Source organism: Phyllostomus hastatus, unplaced genomic scaffold (assembly GCF_019186645.2).
Source record: "Phyllostomus hastatus isolate PE091 unplaced genomic scaffold, TTU_PhHast_1.1 phas_contig_150, whole genome shotgun sequence".
In the NCBI taxonomy this organism is placed as follows: domain Eukaryota; kingdom Metazoa; phylum Chordata; class Mammalia; order Chiroptera; family Phyllostomidae; genus Phyllostomus; species Phyllostomus hastatus.
Genome location: NW_025333611.1, coordinates 31,739,272 through 31,763,300, shown reverse-complemented (window position 1 = coordinate 31,763,300; position 24,029 = coordinate 31,739,272). Strand labels below are relative to the sequence as shown.

At 49.5% G+C, this 24,029-nt stretch overlaps 1 protein-coding gene across 7 annotated transcripts in view; it reads right to left on the bottom strand.

The window, feature by feature from the left end:
- Positions 1–23,815, bottom strand: part of LOC123806052 (core histone macro-H2A.1) — a 74,609-nt gene extending 50,794 nt beyond the window's left edge. For 4 of the 7 annotated variants that reach the window (XM_045819031.1, XM_045819074.1, XM_045819067.1 and 1 more), the window contains exons 1-2: positions 23,624–23,815; positions 13,241–13,445 (exon numbers count right to left, since the gene is read on the bottom strand). In XM_045819031.1, coding sequence (XP_045674987.1) covers positions 13,241–13,412 — 172 coding nt within the window. In that variant the 5' untranslated portion in view covers positions 13,413–13,445; positions 23,624–23,815. The other 3 variants (XM_045819050.1, XM_045819041.1, XM_045819060.1) reach the window with 3 other exon arrangements.
- Positions 23,816–24,029: the final 214 nt, after the last annotated feature.

Sequence of the window (24,029 nt, the reverse complement as noted above, 5' to 3'; positions counted from 1 at the left end):
AGGTGGAGGGAGGCTGGCCGTCGTCACTATCCTTTGGGTTTGTGTTCTTGCCAGAACTCACACATAGCTCTGAGGAGTGGCTTCTCACTTTCGTAACTTCTTCTGGGTTGACCAGGCAGAGACGCCCTTTCAGACAGGAAAAGAAAGCTAGAAGACTATACATATGTCTTATTAGTTCCTGACGTTTTAACCGGAAAATATTGGGAGAGAAGATATGTGTAGACTTCTTACCCATTTCCTTCTTCTCTCAAGTAAGTAAGTAGTGCTTTTAAAGCCACTCTTGATGGTCACACAGGGGGACCCTGGGATGCTGTTATTTCAATCAGCTGGGCGGCGCCTGGCAGCCTCTGCTTTTCAAGACAGAGCTGAGACAAGCTCCATGGCTCTCGAGGCAGAAGTGAGAGATCAGCCCTTGAAACACTCCGACACCTGTTTGCCGCCGACTGCCGCCCTCCCACGTGCCTCTCTGCAGGCAGGTCCGGACCCCTACACCCTCAAGGCAATCCTAATGGCACTTCATTTAAAAACCCAGGGTCTAGTTCAGCTCTCACCCTCCTCAGCTTCCTTGGGAGCACTGACACTAGCAACAATCCCTCCTCCTGAAACTCCTCCCCTAACTGACCTTACCCTTCAATAAAAAACTATAGGGTTGGCCAAAAAGCCCATTATGTTTTTCTGTACAATGGTTCTAATAGTGCTTAGTTATCTTTAACTTCACACGAAACAATTCTGTTAGATTGTATGGTGACACTGTCATATTAGTGTGCATTTTTTAAAAAACTCACCTAACCTGAATTTCTGTGCAGCCATTTTAATACTGAAGATGGAAGAAAGTACACATTTTTGGCATATTATGCCTTATTATTTCAAGAAATGTAAAACCGTAACTGAAACACACACAAAAAAGATTTGTGCAGTATATGGAGAAGGTGCTGTGACCAATCAAACATGTCAAAAGTGGTTTGCAAAGTTCCTTGGTACTCTTGACATTTTGGCCAAATAATTCTTTGCTGTGGGGCTGTCCTATGCACTGGAAGATGTTTAGCAGCACCCCTGGCCTCTACCACTACAAGCCAATAGCAGGAGATAGCTGACACAGTGAAAATATCCAAATCAATAAAGTTATTGGTGAGAGTTTTAAAAAGTGTCTTTTATTTTATGGAAAAAATGTAAAGGACTTCTTGGCCAACCCAATACCTGCTGAGCAGCTGCAGAGGGTCAGTCCTCATGCGAGGAGCTGAGCACACGGTGGTGAGGGAGGGGTGAGACAGCGCAGGCCCAGCCCTGGACCCTGTGGCCTGTGGTATGTCCGGCCCTCACGGACACTCAACACAAATCTGCTGAAGTCAACAGGGATTCCTTCGACCCCCAGCACCCACCTGGCACCTTGAACCTGGTCAGAGCCGGGTGATCTCTCACAGATGGGTCATCATGGATGAGTCTAAACAAGAACACCAGACATGTGGCATTCAGACGGCTATGAAGGGGGAGTGCAGGAACACTCTCCAGGGCACTGGCCTGGTTTCATGTATTCAAGCACTCGGGGCCCACGGCAGGCAGTGGCAGCCCAGGCGAAAGCAGCCCAGTGATGGCCCAGGACCCAGGCAAGGCCTCACCTCACAGTCTCAAGTCAGGACTCAACATTGGTCGAGGAGACTGGGGTGCCGGGGGGAGGGCAGGGGCGGGTCACTGATCCTCAGATTCTCCAGCCGAGATCTGGGCTCGAATATAAATGTCAGTCTCCACATACCACATGTACCCATTATCCTGACTCACTATTGTTTGAGGTTTCATTTTCTAGATCTCTTTTTAAATGAAAAGAGAAAAGAAGGCTATCTTTGGGAAGATATATGACATTTAAGAAACTAATAACCATGACTGTCCCCTCGGAGGGGGAGTGGGTAAACAAAACAGGCAGACGTGTGTCTCAGTGTACATACATTGGGAACATATGAATTTTACCCTTGGTATTATTAAATATGTTCCATTGGTACTTATTACAGAAAATGATTACTTTCACAAAAGTAAAACGACAATGGAAGACCTACCAGATATAAGAAACATTATTAAGTATATAACAAGACAGACCAATGGAACAGAAAAGGAAGTCCCAAAATAGCCTTAACTATATTCAGAAATTTCACGTATGGCAAAGGTAGCATTTCAGATCACCGGAGAAAGATGGATTACTCAGTTCATTGTGTTGAGATAAGTGCATAACCATGTAGAACAAAATTGAGTGGATCCCTATCTCATATTATTTATCAAGTTAAATTCTAAGTGAATCAAAGTAAGAGTGTAAGAAGAATCAGACTATTAAAATACTAAGCAAAAGCATGAAGGAATTCCTTTGTAATAGGCTTTCTGAACAATGATTCAAAAATAGACTCATCAAAATTTCAGATATTAACATTGTTTAGATAAAATTTGGTAGTTTCTGAATATATAAGGGTGGGCAAAAGTAAGTTTATAGTCATGAGTATGTGAAAGAGTTTATTCTTGTATTATCACTAATTATTGCATTATTTCCCATATAAACTATAAAGCTACTTTTGCCCACTCCTGTGTATGTACGTTAGTCATCACATTGCACACTCTAACTGTACAAATACAATTATATTTGTCAATTATCCCTTAGTTGAAAAAAATTATCCAGATACTATATAACTATATATTTAAGTAAAACTTTGGGGGGAGGGTGGTAATGGGAGGGAAGTGGAGAGGGTTGGGTGGGTGGGCTGGAATGGGAGTAAAAGGGAGAAAACTGTACTTGAACAATGATTAAAATAAAATTTTTAAAAAACTTTGAAAATGAGGAGAAAACAAGAGATTATAAAGAATAACTGAGCAGATTCAAAAAAGAACCAAAAAAACTTCTAGAAATGAAAACTATCAAAACTAAAATTAAAAATTCAGTGTCTGAATATTAGATAAGATACAGCTGAAGAGAGAATTAAACTGGGAGATAGTTCTAAATGATAGATCAAAAGTAATTATCCAGGCTTCTGGTCAAGATAGCACTGTAAGTAAATACAGTACTCACACTCTCCCACAACCACATCAAAAATACAACTGAACTACAGAACCACCATCATTCAGAACAGCCTGAAATCTAGCTGAACGGAAGTGCCACAACTAAGGACTTAAAGAAGCCACACTATGATTGGTAGAGGGGTGGAGACACAGGACGAGTCAGTCCCACAACCACATGTGGTAGATAAAAATCAGGAAGTATATCTCAGCTGCGGAGGTTCCCCCGAGGAGTGAGGGGACCAAGCCCCACGTCAGTCCTCCCACCCCAGGGTTCCAGGGCCAAGAAGAAAAGTCCTCATAGCTTCTTGCTGAGAAAAGCAGCAGGGATTGTGGCTGCCACAAAGGGCTTCTGGAGTCCCAGGCACTTCCTCTTAAAGAGCCCGAGCACAGACTTACTTGGACTTAGTCTCTCTGAGTTCCAGTGCTGGGCAGCAGCTAAGGCTCCAGGGACATACAGTGAGAAAATGAAGTGTCTGGTATCAAGACAAGAGCTGGAGGGGCCTCTTTCTCCCAGACAGAAGTGCTGGCAGAGGGCATTGTTTTCTGAGCCGTCCCCTCAGAGCAGGCAGGCAGGGGCCATGTCTGAGACTCCATTAACTGTTCAACCACCCTGGTGATTCCGAGACCCCACCCCACCAACTTTTGTGCCCACCCAAGCTGTTTCCAGTGGCTTTTCCATATAAATGGCCTGTCTTGGATCATGCTTCAGACTTTCCTAAAGTATCTCCAACAAGCAGCATCTGGCCTCTGCATGTCCCATGCCTCTCACTAAGTAGCCCCAGGCCTGGCACTAGCAGCAGCTGGCCCTGGTTTGCAGCTTATCTTCTCATGGGCACCTCCAAGCCCAGCACAAGTAACAGCTGCTCACAGATTGCTTTGTGGCCCATGTGGATGGCCCTGGACAGAACACAGGTGGTGGCTGACCTTGGCCTGCATCTCCTGGAAGGCCCCAGAACCAGCACACCCAGCAGACAGCTTCAGATCACGTCAAAGTACCATCCAGCCACCTCCACAAGTGACACACCAAGGGGCAAACTCAGCAGGCACCAGAGCCCTCTGAAATAAATTGTTCTCAGTGGGGTAGGCCCATCCATAGCTGATCCTCCATAGTGGCCAAAGCCAGTCCTTGCAGCCAATCAGCTTGGGGGTAAATTCCTCCCACTGAGGTGTCAACTTTAATCAAGGCTCAGCTACAATGGGAGGATATACATAGCCCACATGAGGGGCACACCTGAGATGCACAGCTTGGGTGAATGGCAAGGCTGTACCACTGGACCCTACAGAACATCTACTACATTAGGCCTCTTGACCAAGCCTGGCAGATGTAGCAGCTCTACCTAATACATAGAAACAAACATAGAGAAGCAGCCAAAATGAGGAGACAAAGAAATATGTCCCAAATGAAAAAACAGAACAAAACTCCTGAAAAAAAACTAAACAAAGTGGAGATAGGCAATCTACTAGATGCAGAGGTCAACAATGGTTATAAGGATGTTCAATGAACTTAAGGGAAAAGTAAGTAAGCTTAGAACTTCAACATCATTAAAAAAAACCAAAACACCATGGAAACCATGAAAAGGAACCAATCAGAAATGAAGGACACAACACGGGAATGATGAATAATTTACAGGAATCAACAGTTGAGCAGATGAAGCTGAGAATCGAAACAACCATTTGGAAAATAAGGAAGCAAAAACATCCAATCAGAATAGCAAAAAGCAAAAAGATTCCCCCCAAAATGAGAAGAGTTCAGAAGCCTCTGGACCAACCTCAAGTGTACCAACACTTGCATAATGGGGGTGCTGAAAGTAGAAGAGAAAATAAATTGAAAACCTATTTAAAAAACTAATGACAGAAACTTCCCTAACCTGGTGAAGCAAACAGACTCACAAGTCCAGGAAGCGCAGAGGGTCCCAAACAAAATGAACCCAAAGAGGCCCACACCAAGACACATCATAATTAAAATGGCAAAGGTTAAAGACAAAGAGAGAATCTTAAAAGCAGCAAGAGGAAAGCAGTTAGTTACCTACAAGGGAGCTCCCATAAGACTGTCAGCTAATTTCTCAAAAGAAGCTTTGTAGGCCAGAAGGGATTGGCAAGAAATATTAGATGGTGAAAAGCAAAGACCTAAAATGAAGATTACTCTATCCAGCAAAGCTACCATTTAGAATTGAAGGATATTCAAAGAGCTTTCCATATAAGAAAAAGCTAAAGGAGTTCACTACCACCAAACCAGTATTATGTGAACCATTAAAGGGTCAAGAAGAAATGTCAAAGCACCTACTGCTAAACTGCTGCTTTGTCAAGCACTCCTTGAATGTCCATCACTATGGAGTCATCTGTTGCCCTGGGAAACTGAAGGAGGATGAACAATGTAGTGTGTGTAGAGAGCACCTCCATCATTACTTCATGATTTGCTTTGACAGTGATGATTTTCTGTGATCAGCTACCAGTAAAGATCATCAATAGTGGATATTAGTAAAACAATTACATTAAAATCTCTTTCATACATGTATACATACACACAAAGGGCATTCAGTGCCAGCTGTTATATCTCTAGATAGTGGGATTATAGTAAGTTTTAGCTTCTTAAGTTTTCAAACACAAATTACTTGTATAACCACAAAAAAGAACGTGCATTTAAATATAGTGTACGCACAATTGGTAACCAGCACACTGGAGTTTTAACTTCAGTGTTTCCAACTTTTTTGTAGTTGCAACCCTCTGGATCATGAAAACCCTTAGTTCTCCCTTTCCTGTGGTTTTTTACTTAAAAAAAAAATGAAGCTGGTGAACTGCTCTGCAGAACAAGGAGCACCAATGGGTGCCGAGAGCCCCAGGCAAGCATGAATGTCCAAGAAGGTGCTCGCAAAGGTCAGCTGGGTTCTGGCCTGAAGTGTTAGTTAGTTTGACATAGAGGTGGTCACACAAACTAGCATGAAACAAAGGAACTCAGAGGGCCTCAGAGAATCAAGGAGTCAGCCTAACAGTCCTCCTCCTTCTTCCTGCCTTATTTTTAGCTGTGTGAGTACAGAACACACTGGGGTGTCCTGGATAGGCAGGTGGTAAAGAGGCCAGGTAAGTGACAGAGCCAGCTGCAGGCTCTGCCTCACTTACAGATGGGGGCGGGATGGCGTGGGGCCCAATGACTAACAACAAAGGGACATGAAACATCGGACCCGAGGTACAGATCAGAAATCAAACAAGCTAAAACTTGGGATGAAGATGCTCCTTTTAATTGCCAAAACCAAGTATATTTTTAACAACCACCCCTTTTCTTGGGGTTTTATTGCAGGAAACAGCCAGGCACAAGGGCTGGGCTTCATCTAGTCTGCAAAGTGGCCATAAGGTCACTGAGGGGACCCTGCTTGTTCCCCAGGTCAGGGGCAGGCCCTGTAAACTTCATCAGTCAGTGAAGTATACACAGGCAGCTTCAGGCAGGACTGCCAGCTGTGACAGGATGCCAGGGGCCCACTAGGAGGCTGTGGAGGTTCTGGTCGCTGGCAAGAAACAGGAGAGGGAAAACCAAGGTCCGAACCAAGGGGGCAGGACCTGGGAAACAGGAAAGGAGGAGGGAATTAAGAATCTGCAAATCCCAATGTCATCATCATTTGTGGATTAGATCCAAAGAGGACAGCCTTGTCCTGTGAGAAGTGGAAATGCACAAACTACTGTGACACTAGGTTTTTAAACAGACCACAGCTTAGGTGTCTCAGTCAGCAGACCTCTCACAGTGGTCACCACGGGAGGACTTGTGTTTATTGCAAGGTGTCAGACACTCAGCATGGAGAACCAGGCCCTTTTAATGTTGAGAAATCCTTTGAGAGTGGATTTGATTTCTGCAAACAGGACTTACTTCGTAAGTCCTAGGACGTAAATTGGTAGACTAAGAAGGTATGTGACCAATCTGTGTAACAGTGTTTCTGGACCAAAAACAAAGAATAAGATGTCATCGTACATCTTTTTGGATCTGGTGAATAGGAACCAGACTTGTTCTCTCAGGGGTTGAGTAAAATGGCTCTAAAGGCACATGCTCCCAAGGTAAGTTCCTTGGGAAGGGATTTTGATCATGTATCTCTCAGTGTCCAGCACAGGCCTGAACAGCGGTAGGCCCTCCCTGAGCAGTGCCTGAGTGACTCAGCTTGGCAGAATAAATACACAGCCTCCCCACGTCACTACCCCACTTAGCAATACTGAAGCACCTTCCATGTGCTGGGCCCTGGATGGAGAAGGAAGACGCAGGTTCCTATCCATGAGTTCAGGCTTGGTGTCTCAGTGTCACAACAAGCCAGACCAAAGTTCATTCTCTACAGTGGCTCTTGATTTCATTTCTTCATTAGCACTACTCATAGTGCCATTTCGCATGGGCTTAACGCAACAGTGTCCCCTATGCCATATTGTGCATGGAGTTTAAAGGTATTCCTTGGAAGGCTTTTCTGATATAAGCTGGGAACCACAACATACCTCAGTTCCTCCCCTGGGAGATTCAAGGTGACACCAGCCTGTTAAAGTCTCTGAAAAGTCCTGCAGTAAAGAAAGCTGTCTCTCAAACTAAAACAGGTGGTTCCTAAACTAAAACAAGTTCCTTTACTGAGGAAATCATCAAAGTCTTCATACATCCATCTCCAAAGAGGGAGTGTGAATCTTGCTGTCTCCTCACGTCAGCCACAGAGCCCTACTTTCAGCAGACTCCCTTCGATTTCACCAAACACTAGGTTCCTGCTGAACACAGTATGGGCCATGCTCAGAGTGGCTTGGACCTGTGACTTGAGGACGTCAGATCACAAATGCGCTTGCTCTTTCCTCCCAGTCCCCCGGACTGTGAGACTCACGTACGTTTAACTTATCCTTTAGATCTGCTTATTCCCTTGCCAGTCTGTGGGCTTCTATGTCCCCTGCCATCAGTGGAAATTCCATCGGGGCAAAAGCCATGTCACGTGTTCTTAGGTCACATCCCTAACCCTTCCAGCACTGTACAGTGCTGTGCAAGGCACAAGGGAGAGGCTCCAAAGGGGATGAATGAAAGTTGAGTTCCCTTGAAGTATCAATGAAGAAAAACATACCATAGTACTATGGGGGGCAAAGATGATGCCTCAAAGAAACTGCCTCAGTTACTCCATGCTACTTATTTGTATCTATCATTTATTGAGGGTTTACTATGGATACTGGCTAAACTCATGTGATGCAGGATTAACCTGCACAGCAACCCCAAAAGACGTCAGCTGCCCTAGGCTGGAAAGTCAAGGGCTAAGTGGGTAGAGAATGGCATGAAGCCCAGAGAGCATGGGCCCTGAGAAGACAGCGGACGACATCACATTCTTGAAGAGCTCAGGGGGGAGTCCAGCAGGGCTGCAAAGCCAGGCATGCAGAGATCTGGGGAAGGAGCTGTCTGCTCTCCAGACCCATGCCTGTTCCAGATGTTGACTTTTCCTTTTAAGTTCAGCGGATCATTGGGCTCTGGACCCAAGAGAAGAAACAGACACTAGTTTCAAGTTTCAGAGCCAGACACAAGCCCCTGATGGCCTCCCCACACCACACCAGGGGCGTTTGCTTGGCCCCTCACCCCTGAAAACGTGCTCTTCACAGGGAGTGTGTAACTGGTGGTGCCGCCTGCAGAGCCACTGCCCATTCAGATGCTCTAGTGCTAGGCTGGCCTCAGCTCTGCCCTTACATCGGCTCAGGGCTGGGTAGGCTCGGCCCCTGGCTAACTGGAAAATCCTTCAAGGTTTCCATAAGTGTGCCAGGAGCTCAGGACAAAAGTGGCTTCTGACACCGGACAGAAGAGTCTGGTAACACAGCATCTTGTTAGTGAGTGTGATACAGGCTTTAGGAAGAGAAGTCACATGGCAGCTTGAAACCAACTAGAGGTAGGCCTGACACTGCTGATATATTCTGCAGGAACTTGGTGAGGCTCCTGTCACCATCCCTAAGGGAAGTGGACAACCACAGCAGGATGACGAGGGACTCCTTCCTGTCTCTGCTTTAACCCTAATGTAACGGTACATGGGCACACTCACTGTGCCGGGACGGAAAAGCCCGTCACAAATGTGCATCCTCTCATTTCAGCCTCATAATAACCCCATGGGACAGTGACTGTTAGCCCTATTTTACAGACAAAACCACAGCTCAGAGGTGTGACTGGTGTAAAGCCACAGCTAAGAAAAGACAGCTCTGACACCAAGTACCACACTCTTAACTATCAAGCTCCACTGCCTCTACCTGATTTCTACGTAACAGCACAGCACACCAAGTGTACCCCAGGGCTGGCCACAAGGGCAATGTCAGCACCCCCTACACGAGAGCCACCCAGGCCTAGGCGGGCCCTGTAGCTCGGCAGTCCTATCAGCAACACCTGCGCATCCAGGCCACCCCCCGCCCCACCCCTATGTCTCCACAGGATCCTTCTGAAGGCAGGAGGCCTGGCCCAGCCATTTCAAAATGGCCTCGTGCTGCACATCCACCCCATCACCACACCTGCCATTGTCCACGCCATGTGGGAGGGTGTAGGCCTCACAGACAGGAAAACAATCCCTCCACAGCCCCCTTCAGGTGACAGCTAGACAAGCAGGGCACTCTGGTTAACTGCTTAACAAGCATCCTCCAGGAAACATTTTCCCACACCTATTCACGGCATACGTGGCCCCGCATCATCCCCTTCTTTCTCTTTCCTGCCCCTGGACAGGAAGCTCTTTGGGGTGGGGATAGGTCTCGTTCAGGCTAACATCCCATGCTGGACACGTCACAGCTCTCAGTGAGGACCTGCTGAATGGTGGCACTTCCCTCACACACCTATGCCAGAGCACGAGGTCTGGGCCCCGTCACTGACCAGGCCCTGAGCTGCTTAAGGGCTGGTGCCCTCTTTACATATCTTCCCCTGCTCCGGGAAGCAGCTGGCTGCCACTCAGCAGGCGCATCCAGCAGAGGAGAACAGATGACAGAGCGCCTCTCCCAGCTCTCGCAGGGCTGTCCAGCACCATTTTCTTCTCCGGGTCTCAGCAGATGTGTCCTCCTCAAAGAAGCCTTCCTGAGTCGGTTCATCTCCAGGCCCCCAGTCACCCGGGTGACCCATGGCCTGTTGATGCCCTCCCTGGCACTCCTCAAACTTGGCTACCATCCGGGTTGGGTGGTACGTCCTGCCCCCATCGTTCCTGTGCTTTCATACAGAGCCCAGCGTGCTGCCTGGCACACAGTAAGTGCTCAGTAAGCATGTGGAATGAAGGGGGAACGGTCTTCAGTGAAACAAAAGCAAAGAGCAGAATAGAAAGAGAGCTGGTCCACCTTTCCTTTTCACTCAAGGACCAAACCAAAGTTCTGCCCAGGCTTCCAAACTTCCACATGCTTTCCTGTCCTCAGGGCTCCAGGCAGGTCACCTCCAGAGAGCTGTCAGTGTGGGTGTGCAGCACTGTTCGCAGGGGTGGAATAGAGCAGCAGTTTTTACTGGACATGGCCGAGCTCAGGTCCCATCCCATCACCAGGCAACAGGACACAAGTGACCACAGCAACGACCGAGAAAACAGCACTAACATCTCCCTAGGTGCCTGTCATGTGGACCAGGCACCATGCTGGGGTCTAGTATTAGGAATAGTCATGCCAGTCACTCAGCACCGAATGCAGCCAGAGAAAATAGTTCGGATTCAGCTAACCACAGCGCTGTGGAAGGCCTTGGCATAACTTAAAAATATGTATAACAGGGGTTACCATGGCTAATACCAGAGTAAGGATTTGCCAAAAAGCTACGTTTCCAACTCTAGTACTGGGCTTCCCTGACCATTCCCACTTCCCTCTGTGACCACTACCACACATCTGTGGTAGGTGCGACGGGTGTGGGTAGACAGGGTCAAGGTCTCTGGCTGCCATGAGAATGGACCAGCTGACCGTGACCTCATGAGCACTGTGCTCAGTGTCAGAGCCAACCAGGCACAGACAAGGAAGGCCTACAAGTTTGCTTTGTGGCACAGACACTTGCTGCTTCAGATATGATGGAGCAACAGCATCCCCTGTCCTGCACCCTGTGAATAAAAGAGAGAAATCTTTACAGAAGAAATGAAACTGACGCTGTACTTGACCTAATGACAGTGTCTATGGAAACTCCAGTGATAGGGGCACTGTGTCATTTGGGAGCCAGGAAACACTGGCTGGTTGGGTTTACATATCGTATCAGCCTTCCCAATACGGTCAAAGCCCTTTGGTCTCCCAGCAGCCTGAAGTTGGTGGAATGGGACTCTTGTGTCCATTTGAGTTGTAAGGAAAGTGGGGTCCAGAGAGGTTAAGTGACTCACTCTGGATCACATAGAATGTAAACTGCCAAGCCAGAACTAGACAATGTCCTCTGATTTGATTTCTATCTAGTGACTTCTCCCCTGGTCTCCCTGGATGACTGCCATAGTGTGTCACATAAATTCTGGGCCTCTGTTTCTTTATCTGTACAGTGAGAAGGATCAGGCCTAGCTCATGCTACCAGGCATGCCACCTGTTTAGAGTCTCTGACAAGCAGAGATCAAAAGTCCCAGAATATGTGCAAACACCTCACAACTATAACACACCAGTTATGACTGCATTTTTCATGGGGGAGCCTTTGGCCTTTCCTAATTGAGAGACTCAGGAGAGTAATAAGTGACCTAGCTCTTCCGCTGCCTCACTGTAAACTTTGGAAGAGGCACCTTGCCTTGCTAAGAATCAAGGGTGCCCCTCCTGCCACCTACGCTGATGGTGTACAGAGCAGTAAGTGGTAAAAGTGTGATGACAGGACAGCAGGATGTGGGACCCCCCCAGTCCTCACTGGTTATATGCAACCCAGGAAAGTCCTTTCATGCTTTGAGGCTGGTTTTCTCATCACTAAAAGTGGGGGTGGTATCTCTGTCCTGCTGGCCCCTCAAAATTTCTATGGAGCCCCCAATGAGACCAATAGAATTTTATCTGTGAAAAGGCCCAAGGACTCCCTAGAAAGATGGCTGATTCCAAGATGGGGGCAGGGAAGGTCTAGGGTGAAGCCCAGATATCTCACGATGTCGGAAAGCAAGGAAATGTACAGAAATGAAGGGAGATGTGGCAAAAGGGCACCAGAACCAGCTTGAGGGTCAAATTTGAGACAATTTGAGCATCATAATGAGTAATGACATGATAGTACATAATCCACTAAATTAAAAACAAAATCAGTGAACCAACATTGACAGTATAGAAAATAAAAAGGACAGAAGTAAAGCTCTTCTTTACAGAAGAATGCCAATTAATAAACGCAGTAGAAATGACAGAAATAGAAAATTGGGCCCTGGCTGGTGTGGCTCAGTGGATGAGCACCAGCCTGTGAACCGAAAGGCCTCTGGTTCGATGCCTGGTCAGGGCACACAACTGGGTTCCAGGCCAGGTCCCCAGTGGGGGGCGTGTGACAGGCAACTGATAGATATACATCATGCGCATCAACATTTCTCTCCCTCTCTTTCTCCCTCCTTTCCCTTCTCTCTAAAAATAAATAAAATCTTTAAAAGAAATTCACCATTTTCCAAACACCGTAGAAGATCAGCAGAGAACACTAAAGCTGTCAGGTAAAAGCCTTTGACTCGGAATGGGCAGAGACTTACAGACACCACCGTAATCAAACAACCAAACTGAACATCACCAGTGACAGCACAGAATCCCCTCAGGTGCCTGCTGACCAGGGAGGGACTCAACATCACTTACACAATCGCTACTACAGCGTCTAACCCGAATCCAAGCGTAAGACCAACCAGACTGAACTCTGCAAAAGGAGCTGGACTCCTCAAAACGGACCATGTCAAAAAAGAAAGGGAAAAAGTTCATGCCATGAAAAAATTTTTAAAAAGCTGAGGAACTATTTAAGATTATATGAGACTTGAGAAACCAGAGAGCCAAACGCAATAATGCAAGGTGTAACCATGTGAAAGGGATCTTGGACTGGGAAAGAAAGCCAAATAAACCTACAAAGGACATTATTAGGACAAGTGAGGGAATTTCAAAATAAACCATCTAATATGTAACAGCCAAAAATAAACGTGTGTGTGTATGTGCATACCTGCCCACCCACGGGGTGGGGTGACAAAGTGTTAACTGGTGGAACTAGATGAAAGTGGTCACTGTGCTATTCTTGTAACTTTTCCATAGGTTTGAAGTTTCAAAAGAAAAGAAACCAGAAAGGCCCTTGAAAAGCTGTCAGAACTGCCAGCAGTGTCCCAGTTGACTTGGCACTCACCTGTCAGGTACTCCAGGACGGCGGCCATGTACACGGGCGCCCCCACTCCAATCCTGTACTTGGGGTGCCCTTTCTTGATGTACCGCAGCATCCGCCCCACAGGGAAGATGACTCCTGCCTTGGCGGACCGGGAGGTTTTGGTAGACTTCTTCTTCCCGCCCCGGCTCGACATGGCGGTGGCCCTGGAGCTGGATCAGTCAGCACACTGAGGAGGGAGGAAGCACACTATCAGGATCACTGGGTCGGCGCCATCCACCCTTCCCCCAGAAGAAACAGGTGCTGCCCACAGATGCCACTGCCTGCAGCCACTGAGCCCGCTGAGCCCAGCTGACGATCTCCACCGAAGTACGGAGGCCCCTGAAGACAGAAAGGGGCCTCCCTTTTCACATTTTATATCACGACATCAATTTTATCAGCCACTTCCATTTAAAGGTTACTCTGACAGTGGCCTTTATGCCGTATGACGTAAAAGAAAATGGGATTTCTTGGCTACATTCCATGCACTTGTTTAATAATTGCATTTTCATACACTGAGACCAGGGCTGGTAAATTTGCTGAAATCTACATAAAAGAAAAGAAAACTATGTTGCTTGCCCCTAGAATGAAGCTTTACAGCCAGATACCTAAGTTCTTCGACAAAGGCAGTGTCCAATCCTTCATCTGCAAGAGGCAGGAAAAGCTCACAGGACCTCAGTGAGTAACCAGGTTGGAATGAGAGGCCCTCGGGACACTTCCAGTCTGCCGGACAGGCCTGCCCTGAAAGAAGTATTTTTCCTTCCCTGCTCCTCCGCCCAGTCCCCATCCAAAATGTCACTCAGTCCAAAAGATGCCCCTGTTCAACACCTCTGAGGGGTCCTCTCCTCTCCACCCCAGCTGTGACTGACCTGGTCATCACTATCTAAACTAAATGATCAAAAAGGTCTCCCACCCCGGCCCCCCTTTCCTCCACTCCACCTGCCCTCCACCAGCAGGGTTACCTGTGTACACACAAATCTGAACACGCTGTGGCCTTAAAATGTCCCTGGCTGCCACCATGCCCAAGACAAAACCAGGGCCCTTGGCTTGTCATGCAGAACCCTAGAAATCTAGGCCTGGCACACCTGTCCAGCTTTACCTTGTACTCCTTGTGGTTGCACGTGGTCCCCCAAATGCCCTGCTCGGTGGTGGCTGTGCTTCTACTAGGACCTCCTCCAACCCTCGTGCCTGCTTTCTGCCCTCTACCAACCCGCCCCTGAGTGCTTGATCCAGACGCTCTGTCCTCTGGGGTCCCATGTGCTTCACACAACAGCCTAAGTGGCACATGCCCCCCACCCCTGTCCCTCCCATGAGATTGCAAGTTCTCGAGTCTTCCCTTGGTGGTACTCTCAGTGTAGCACCACACAGTTAAGGTCTCAAACATTTGCTGAAAGCATTCCAGTCACTTCGCATTTGCTTCAGGGACCATGCTGGGGCATGGAGGCAGCGGTGCACAGGGCAGTGTGGTCCCTGTTCTTACAGAGCAGGGTGGGGAAGAGAGACAGAGAGTCCCGAAGTCATTTAAGTGGTAATGGTGGAAGGCCAGTGCAGGGTGCTGGGAGAGGGGCTTCGAAGAGCCCTCTGCCCACTCTTGGGCACCAGGTAAGCCTTCCCGAGAGGGCAATTATGCCCTGACCACCAAACCAAACGGGCAGGTGTCCCATTTACTGCTAAACCAAGGTCAGGCTCCGTGATGTGTGGACTCCTCCAGCTCCAACAGTCCACACCTCTGACCGTGGAGGCCACTGACTTGTAAGTCCTTCTTACTCCGATGCCCGACCCTATACTAGAGATGTGCCGTGGGCCATAACTAACATCAGTGTCACCAACCCCCAATCACCTCAAACTGGCTGCTGGGCAGAAGGGGCCAAAACAGCAGAAAGCAGCATGCCTGGGCACTGTGGGGCAGCCATGCTGACAGGCACAGCAGAATTAAAGGGCTCAAGCCCTGGCCCTTGCAGGTGCTGGAGATAGCTAAGCAGCCCCTGGGAGGAGAACCCTGTATTTAACCCTATATTTCACCCTGCCGAGAGGCACCAAGTCTTAACTGGTCACTGGGCACTCAAGAGACCTGGAAGGGTCTGAATTTTTCTAAAACAGTTAGTTGGCTTCATTTTAAAACATCCCCTGCAAACAGAAGCCTGTGCTCACTCTGTGCAGGAATAGGCATGTGAACACACACATGTTCACAGGGGAAGCTGCCACTGGGTTTCCTGGGTCTTTTGCGTTACCCCAAACGTGTTTTGCAGATCGACCCTACACTTGGGACTGAGAGCTTTTCAGATCTGAATGTTTCCCCTCTTTCAGCAGAAGCTTGTGGTCAGTGGAGATTAGTGCAGCTTGGCCTTGTTCTTACTGAAGCACAGACTTCAGCTGTCTGCGTATGTACGGGGCTGCCCCTGTGGAAATCAGACAGTGTCCTGCCCCAGAGAGGAGCCACCGGCACTCAGGAACCTGATGGGTCCTAAACACACTTACTCCCTAAAAGTGATGCTCCTGGTGATCCCCTCTGACTGTAGCCAAGAGTCTTTACATCGTCCACATGCTGGTGACGCCCAGGTCTCCAGCCCAGTGCGTATCTGGCTACTGAGCCCCAGGGCTCTGTTCTGATTACCTGAGGCAAGGGCCCACTTGGAAGTCCCCTGGGCGCCCTGAACTCCCCTTGGCTTCTCAGCCCCATCAGTGGCAACATCATGCATCGAGCTACCAAGCAAGAGTCAGCCTGGCCCCTACTTTTCTGCCACAGCACCCAATCATTAGCCAAGCTCTGCTGAACCCACCCCCGTAATTTCTCCAGCCTCTTCCCTTCTCCTCACACCACCCGCACCTTGGTTCGGCTCTACTTCTTACCTCCTTCCCCAGCACCAGTCTCTTCCCATGGATGCTGGAGAGCCTGTGCCTGCTTTGCTAGTGCCCCATCACCCTGAACTGACCACAAACAGCACCCTTCAACTACTTCCGCAGCCCTGTTTCCTGTCACCGGCCTGGGATCAGGTGCCCCAGCCTCCCCAGCCACCCCAAGCTTCCTGACCTGTGATGCTGTGCCCAGTTTCAGAGAGAGGAGAAGGGAGGGAAAAACAATGTGTGAGAGAAATATCTACTGGTTCCCTCTTGTTCGTACCCAATTGGGGACCTGCCTAGCAACCCAGGCATGTGCCCTGACAGGGAATCGAACCGGCGACCTTTGGGCTCACAGCCTGGCGCTCAATCCAGAGCCACACCAGCCAGGGCCAGAATGTCTTTATACATGCTGTTTCTCCTGCCTATCACACCCTTGGTCCTCCTGCCAACCTGAACTGTGCTCATAAGCCCTCTCCTTGAACCTGACCGGGGACAGGAACTGCTTCTGCTCCGTGTTCCCACAGCACATACCCTGGCATGTATCGGGGGGCCTCTCCCCCCAACTTGACTGAACTGAAAGTGACGTGAGGCCAGGCAGTTGTTGACTCACGTCTGGCTCCCTGGGTCTCAGGAAAGATCTGAAACGTCACGGGCCTTCAAGTGTCACCTGCTGAATGAAGACCATCTTCCTGTCTCACTGTGAGTCCAGCTCCTCTCTGAGAAAGCAGTCCTGAGTCTTCATCCCTTCCCCAAAGGGGCTATCTTGCAGAGATGCTGTTGTTCGCCCCTCCCCATGTTCTTTCTGCACTTCTAACTATAGATCCCCAAGCTGCAGCCACAGCTGTCAGGATTCTGACTAAGCCATGCAGCCTCATGACATCCAATGATGTGTGGTGATTTTAAAAACATTATTGGGACAATCACCTTGTAGCTTGTGGCCTCCAGATAAACTCACAATGTGCAGGCCCATCCTGTTCTTCAGATGGCCACGGAGAGCTAAGGGCAACTGCGGCCAGGCACCAACTGGGGATAGCGGCTGTGACAGAGTGGCTGTTGAGCACTGTGTTAATAACTCAAATTCCAAAGCCAGACTGACCTGATTCAAGTCATGGCTCTGCCACTTACAGCCCATGTGTCCTTGGACATGTGATATAACACCTCTGAGCCCAATTTCTCATCAGTCAAATGGATACTATGATAGAATAGACCTCTAAGAGTTGAATAAGAGCATGCATATAGGAATATAAGAGAACTGAATGAAAGTATGCATATAAGGGCCTGACACTCACCTACTCAGGGAGTGCTTGGTAAGGTTAATAAAAATGATGACAAAATGTTTAGGATGCAGATCTGTCTTCCTGAAGAACTGGCGTTGGATGTTTGTATTCATGAGGGTAGCACTAGCTGCTATAACAAATAAGCCCTTATAGCTTAGTCCTCACTCATGAAAAGTCCAAAATGGGTTTCCACGACTGGCCAGTGCTTCTCCACAGTATGACTGCTGGACCCAGACTCCCATCCTCCCATGAATGATTCTCAGGCTTACCATGGAAGAAAACACATGGAGGTTTTCAGGGCCCAGATCTGGAAGTGACGCTGTTGACCACGATCCATCAGCTAGAACTTGGTCATGTGGCCACAGCTAATTACAAGAGAAGTTGAGAAATGTCCCTTACCTATTTTCTCAGAAGGAAAGAGGAAACAGCCAGCCCCTGTCACATGACAAACCAACTGGAAAGCTGACCCTAAAGCCAGGTCTGGAAGATCAGCAGAAGCCTGCTTGGCCCTGTCCGACCCATGTCCTGTACCGAGCCTCTTCTGAGAGACGGACAGGTCTACATCATAGAAAAAGTGGCTTCTGATGCACTCGACTTCTCTTCAGGGCACAGATATTGCTCACAAGAGAAACAGCAATGCTCTCGTCAGGCAGACAAAGCTGTGTCCTTCCTCCCTGGAATCATGGCCCAGAGCAGACCCTGCTCAGTAAACTAGAAGCCCTCACCCCTGCAGAGGGCCCCCCAAGCCTTGAAGGCAGTGATAGGTATTCAGGCAACCTCAACATCGTTCATCACATTATGTTTACATACATTATCCTGGCTGCCTTTCTGACTGTTATCAGGTCAGGAAATGAAGATTCTGTGGTTGGTCCTAAAGGGATCTCTGTGTCTTCACCTTTGCAACTCTTCCAACTATAAATCAGTCCAACAGACAGGAGCCTTATTAGCAGAAACCCAAAGCTTTCCCAGAGACTCTTCTGGGAGGGGCTACAGAGATGAGCCAGGCTTGAGTGAGACGCAAGTCTCCAACCACAGGCCTCTCAACCAATAAGACGTGACCTAGACAACATCATCTATCCTCATAGCTCAGGACTAATTAGAAGTCTGGCAGTGAGGAGCCCATGAATAAGATGGACATGAAAACTGCAAGCCCTCGACTACTAGGAGGGGCCATAGAGGTGAGGAGGACCAAGGACCATCCTACCTACCTACCTACCACACCACTCCACTCCTCACCAACAGGGTACCCTATTAGGCTCCTCACTGCACTGCAAACCACCTTTGTTCCTACCTCCAGTCTTTGGCACACGCCACTAGCTCTGTCTGGAACACCCTCACCAGCCTCCTGCCTGGAACAATCCTACCTAGTGGTCCCAGCACCTCTGCTAATGCAGACCTAACGAAGAGCTCTTTCCTCTGCATTCCTGCTATGTGGGCCCCTAGTCACAGTCTAGTTTAGGGCAGCCCATACCCAGCTGCAGCCTTGCATCAAGGCCCTGCAACCCTCCAGCCCCTCTCTATTTCCAGCAACCAGGGCTCCATGCCTTGCACCCAGCAATCCACCAGGCTGAACTGCTCCATTTCCTCACTGGACATTCCTACTGTGGCCCCCAAGTCCAGCTAAAAATCCCTTATGATGTCCCCTAGGTCTACCACCATTCTTTAATGTGTCCAATTGATTTTCTCCATCTTTTTTTGTAAAGTGTTCTGCAAATGCAGATTCCAGGCCTTCCTTCCAACCTAACTGCCCCTCTAGACCCAGTTTATAGAAACATTCTAACACCAACTACCCCACCCTTAACACTTGTTGCCCTGTATCATCACTGTCTATTTCCTTGTCTTTGCTGTTTTGTTGCTGCTGTTGTTGTTGAAATACCCCTTGTGTGTAACAGTTTTTTTTGGCTTGAGTCTCATATTCCTTATCTGTCTTGAGGGGATGGTCCACTCTGCTCTGCTCACCACTGCATCTTGTCTGTGACCTGGGAGGCTCTCAAATGCTGGCTAGATGGAGACTGATTAGTGGACATTTATTGTGGGTGGGCTCCTCTTGACAAAGATGAGGGGAACATTTCCAAAGGCCATAGGACTCAGAGATATGGAAGTGGGACAGCAGCTGGAGACCTTCTCTGGGATCAGTCAGGTACACGCACCTGGCTTATCCCTGTGGGAGCCCAGACCCTCAAAATTCAGGGACCTTGTGGAGCCACTCTGGGGATTCCCAAAAAGCAACGTTACAATTGTTCTGCTCCCTGAGGTGGGAGCCTGGCAGAGGCCTTCCAGCTCCCTGACAATTCTACGGCTCCAGTAACCTCTCCCCTTGCCACTAGACAGGCTCAGTAACACAGAGCAGAGGAAAATACTTACCTTCCTCACACCTGTAAGAGACCAGTCTCTGCTAAGATGCAGCACACACACAAAAAAACCCTCTTAAATAAACAGGGCACTCGCAAACCCACTGGAATGGTCAATCATGAAGTCTTTTATTATCTAAGCAATGTATGCCTGCATACTGATGAAGAACAAGCATCGACGAGAACTGCCGGGGGCTGCTAGACAGGCGCCCCTATCCCCAGCGCCCAAGGAGGAAGGCAGTGGAGCTCTCAGTGTTTGCTGAGGGAAGATTCCCCCACCCTTTCCCTATAGCTGGATAAATGCCCACATGTCACAGGCATTTGTCACCTTCCCATCAACTCCAATCACGAAGGCCAACCTGAGACACTTAATTCTTAAGCGAAGGACATTAATCCTATTTACAGCATTCTCTTCCGTTTACTCCCATCACACCAAATGATTAACGGTGTCTCTGCTGTCATGTCCCCAGAGGCATGTGGATAAACTACACAACTATCACTCACAGAGCTGGGGTTCTCAAGCTACACTCTGATTGGCTTGGAACAGAGAATTGCTCTGCTACTCTAGCCAATCAGAAAAAAAAATCTCTCTTCATTCATAAAACACTACATCATAAAGTGAGCTGGATGATTAAAGAATTTACAGTCTGCCCTGGGGGAACCAAGGGACTGAAAACAGGGAGTGAAGGATAAATTGAGATAGTAAATAAATTCTAAACCACACATTTTGTTCCAGCAGATGTATCTCCCTCACGTGTTAGATTTTTAGTGGCGGGAAGAAACAAAACCCAAACACCAGTGCTATTCACAAGCAGGAAACAGTTTGCAGAAAGCTTGTCTGGGATTAAGATTTCACCTCTGCAAACGCCCCCTCTGGTATGCTTCCCTCGCTGCACTAAAGGAACCACCGCTATACAGGGTGGGGCAAAGTGGGTCTATAGTTGTTTGTATAGAAAATAACACAGTTAATAAATAATAATACAAAAATAAACTGCCTTGCATACTCACCACTGCAAACCTACTTTGGCCTCACCCTGTATTTCAGGAGGAAGGCACTGTCAGCTAACCTCACCAGGAAACTTTCCTTCATACCCCCTGTCCCTTTTAAAGGCTGGGCCAAACTAAGATGACCATTCCAATGGAAGACCATCAAAGATCAAGTTAAACTGTGACTTTCAATAGGACAGGACCCTGGCTGGACTTGGCATCTAGCAGCCATTCACTGTTGGTGGAACAGAGGAAGCGCTCCCAGTGAGAACAAAGAACTGGTCGAGTCTCTCTGCTGTCAGGATGAAGTCTGAACCCCTCAGCATCTCTGACCAGGATCCTCTCCAATCTGGCCCTCTCATGTCACCTGACTCTCCCCTTGGACGGAGCCACCCTGAGCCTCTGGCCACTCCCCCACATGACCTCTTTTCTCATTGTTTGGGGACTCTGCACATGTGGTTCCTCAGGCTTCAAACACTTATCCTGGACTGCCCTCCTTTGCCCAGCCAGTTCTTTCTTGGCCCTTCGTGCCTGGTAAGGGCTTGCTCCTGGTTAGGTTGTCATTCTGGGGCCGCTGGGGGAGCAACTGCAGCCTCCTGCACTCGCCTTGCAGTGGCTACCTACTTGTCTTTTCAGCATGTCAGCTTCCCAAGGAAAAGGACTGGGCATTTCTTCATCACGGTACTGTCCCCAGTGCCTGACCCAGAGTTAATTCTTAATGAGTACTTATTGGAAGACATTGGTCTTGGCAGGCTCGATCCAAGCAAGCAACCCATACAACTCTGGTATGAAGAGCTGACCCACTCTGACTCACTCAGAAGAGCTGAGGTGGGACCTAACATACTTCTAAAGTTGCAGAAAGTGGGGAGAACCCACAGGACCAGTACACACCCCACTTACCCCTGCCCCTTCCCAGCCCACGTGCCAAGAACAGAACTCTGAAAAACTCAATGCAAATCCAAAGGCACAGTCCAAGGACCACAGGCTGCTACAACTGTGACAAACGCCACAGATTCCTGGGTTTTGTCAGCTTAGGGTGTTCGGTGTGTTCATCATTTACATCAATCTCCTAAAAATGACTTGGGCAGCATTAGCTCTATAAGTATAGAGGCAGGTCTCAGAACAGATGTATTCCAAGCCTCTCTCCAGGGAAGTAATGAGGGTTCTCCCTGAGTCCTGCGTCTCCAGGACCAGAGATGCATGTGCCTGGCCTATTTCATACAGACTGAGCCAGTGAGTAGGGTCGTACTAGTGCTGTTCTAGACGACTCTCAACCTTTTGTAAAACGTGGGCTATCCCTTCCCCATTCTCAAGGCCCTGCCTCCAGCAATGTTCACTTAAACTCCTCCCTCTTCCTTGATACCTTTACCCCCATTACAAAGGGAACAGAGTAAAATAATATAACAAACTGAGAGATTACCCAGGCTCCTCCTAAAACATTTCTGAGGAAAACTTTAAAGTCTTGAGGGTTTTTTTAAAAGAAAAATATAGGCTTATAAACGAATCTGTATCAGACAGCTTCTTGTGCAAGACTGAGATGCCACCGCCCAGCTTTGGAGAGTGGTGTACAAGGGGTATTAATCCCAGTTACAGGCATGAGGTGTCCATTTCAGAGCTAATAACTCCTCTGACAGCACTCAGTGCCCCAAAGGTGGCTGGCAGTGGGTGGATTCCACCAAATTTACAACTGGAACCTCCCAATCAAATCCAAAGCTGTTCGAAATTCCCCCTAGGCCCTGGAGCAGGAAGGCTTGGAACAAAGCACTACTCCCACCCCTAACGGTAAAACCTCAAACCACAAAGGTGGAAGAAAAAGAGAAGCTAGCAGGAGTGCCCCTCTAACTGTCTATTCTTATAGGCTGTTTATAAAATCATTAAAATTTTACATGGACTTCATGATCGTTGTAATGATTGAATTCAGTTTTGTCTCAGTTGTTTCTACAGAAGCCTCTCACTTTCAGGAATATTTCCCTCAACAGCTTATCTAAAACAACCTTCCAGCAATCTACTAACAAGATCCGTGAGTGATCCATGGTCCCCCTGCAGGAGTGAAGGTGGGGCGCACCGTCCACACACCTGTTATCAGATGACCCTTCCGGCAGCATCCTGCGCACTCACCTGGCCACGCCACCCCCCAGCGAGTCTCTTTTCCTCCTGGCCTTCTCCACCCAGGGAGCCTGCAGCCTTCCGGAGTTACCTTTAAAAAACTCCCAACCAAGAAGCAAACAAAAGGCCCATCAGAAGCCCAGCGAGAGCAGCGGGGGTCCCCTGGCCTCTCCCCGGCCCGCCTCTGGACAACCCCTTCCCCGCCTGGTCTGGCTCCAGTCCTGCGAGTGTCCTCCGATCAACCCCCACCCCCCACCCTGCCCTCCCCGCAGACCCAGCCAGGAGCCTACACAGCGGCCACCGGGATCTCGGGCCTGACTTATTGTGCCCAGGCTGGCAACTCGCTGGCGGGTGGGGCCTCACCGAGTCCAACTCCGCGCACAACAGCTCCTAGGCGCCCAGGCCCAGGCCCAGCAGCCAGTGCCGCGGGGCCTCCTGCCGCTGCAGGCCGAGCCGTCTGCCCGACCACCGAGGGAAGGGTCGCCGCGAAAGGGGCCCCAACTGTCTCCTTCCCACAAAAGCGCCCGGGTGCAGGCAGGAGGTTGCGTCCGTGAGAAGTTGGCTTCCGGGTTTGCTTTCTGAACAAAACCAATGGGAATCCCACGCGGCCCCAGCGTGGCCTGGGAAGGCGCGGAGAGCGCGAGGCCCCGGCGTGAGCCGCGCCGAGCCCGGGGCCCGAGCCCGGCCAGCGCCCCTGGGGCGCACCCGGCCCGGTCGCTCCCCGGCACCCGCGGCCGGAGAAGCGCGGCGGCCGGATCCCGGCGGCCGGGACGGGACGCGCGGAGAGGGGCCCGCGCGGCACTTACGGGCGGCTCGGCGGCGGCGGCAGCAGCGAGGTGTTCGGCCTGTGCCCCCTGGACCGCTCGCGCCTTTTCTCTTCGCGCTCCGCGCTGGCCCGCGCCGCCCGCCTCCTCGCTTCCCGCCCGCACGCCCCGCGCTCGCCCCCTCCGCCCGGCTCCTCCGCCGAGTGAACTGGAACCAGTAGCCGCGGCCCCGGGATTCCCACAATGCACAGCGCGCCGCTCGTCACATCCCATCCCGTCCCCGCGCGTCCGGCCACCCCGCCCACGCCGCCCGGGCCCTGACCCCATCCCCAACCGCCGCGCGCGCGGGCACTGTCCTCGCCCTGTCTCCTGGACGTCGGTCAGTTTGGCCCCAGCTGCTCTGCGGCCTTGGTGTCCGGCCCTCTGCCCTCAGGCACCCCAGCGTGAC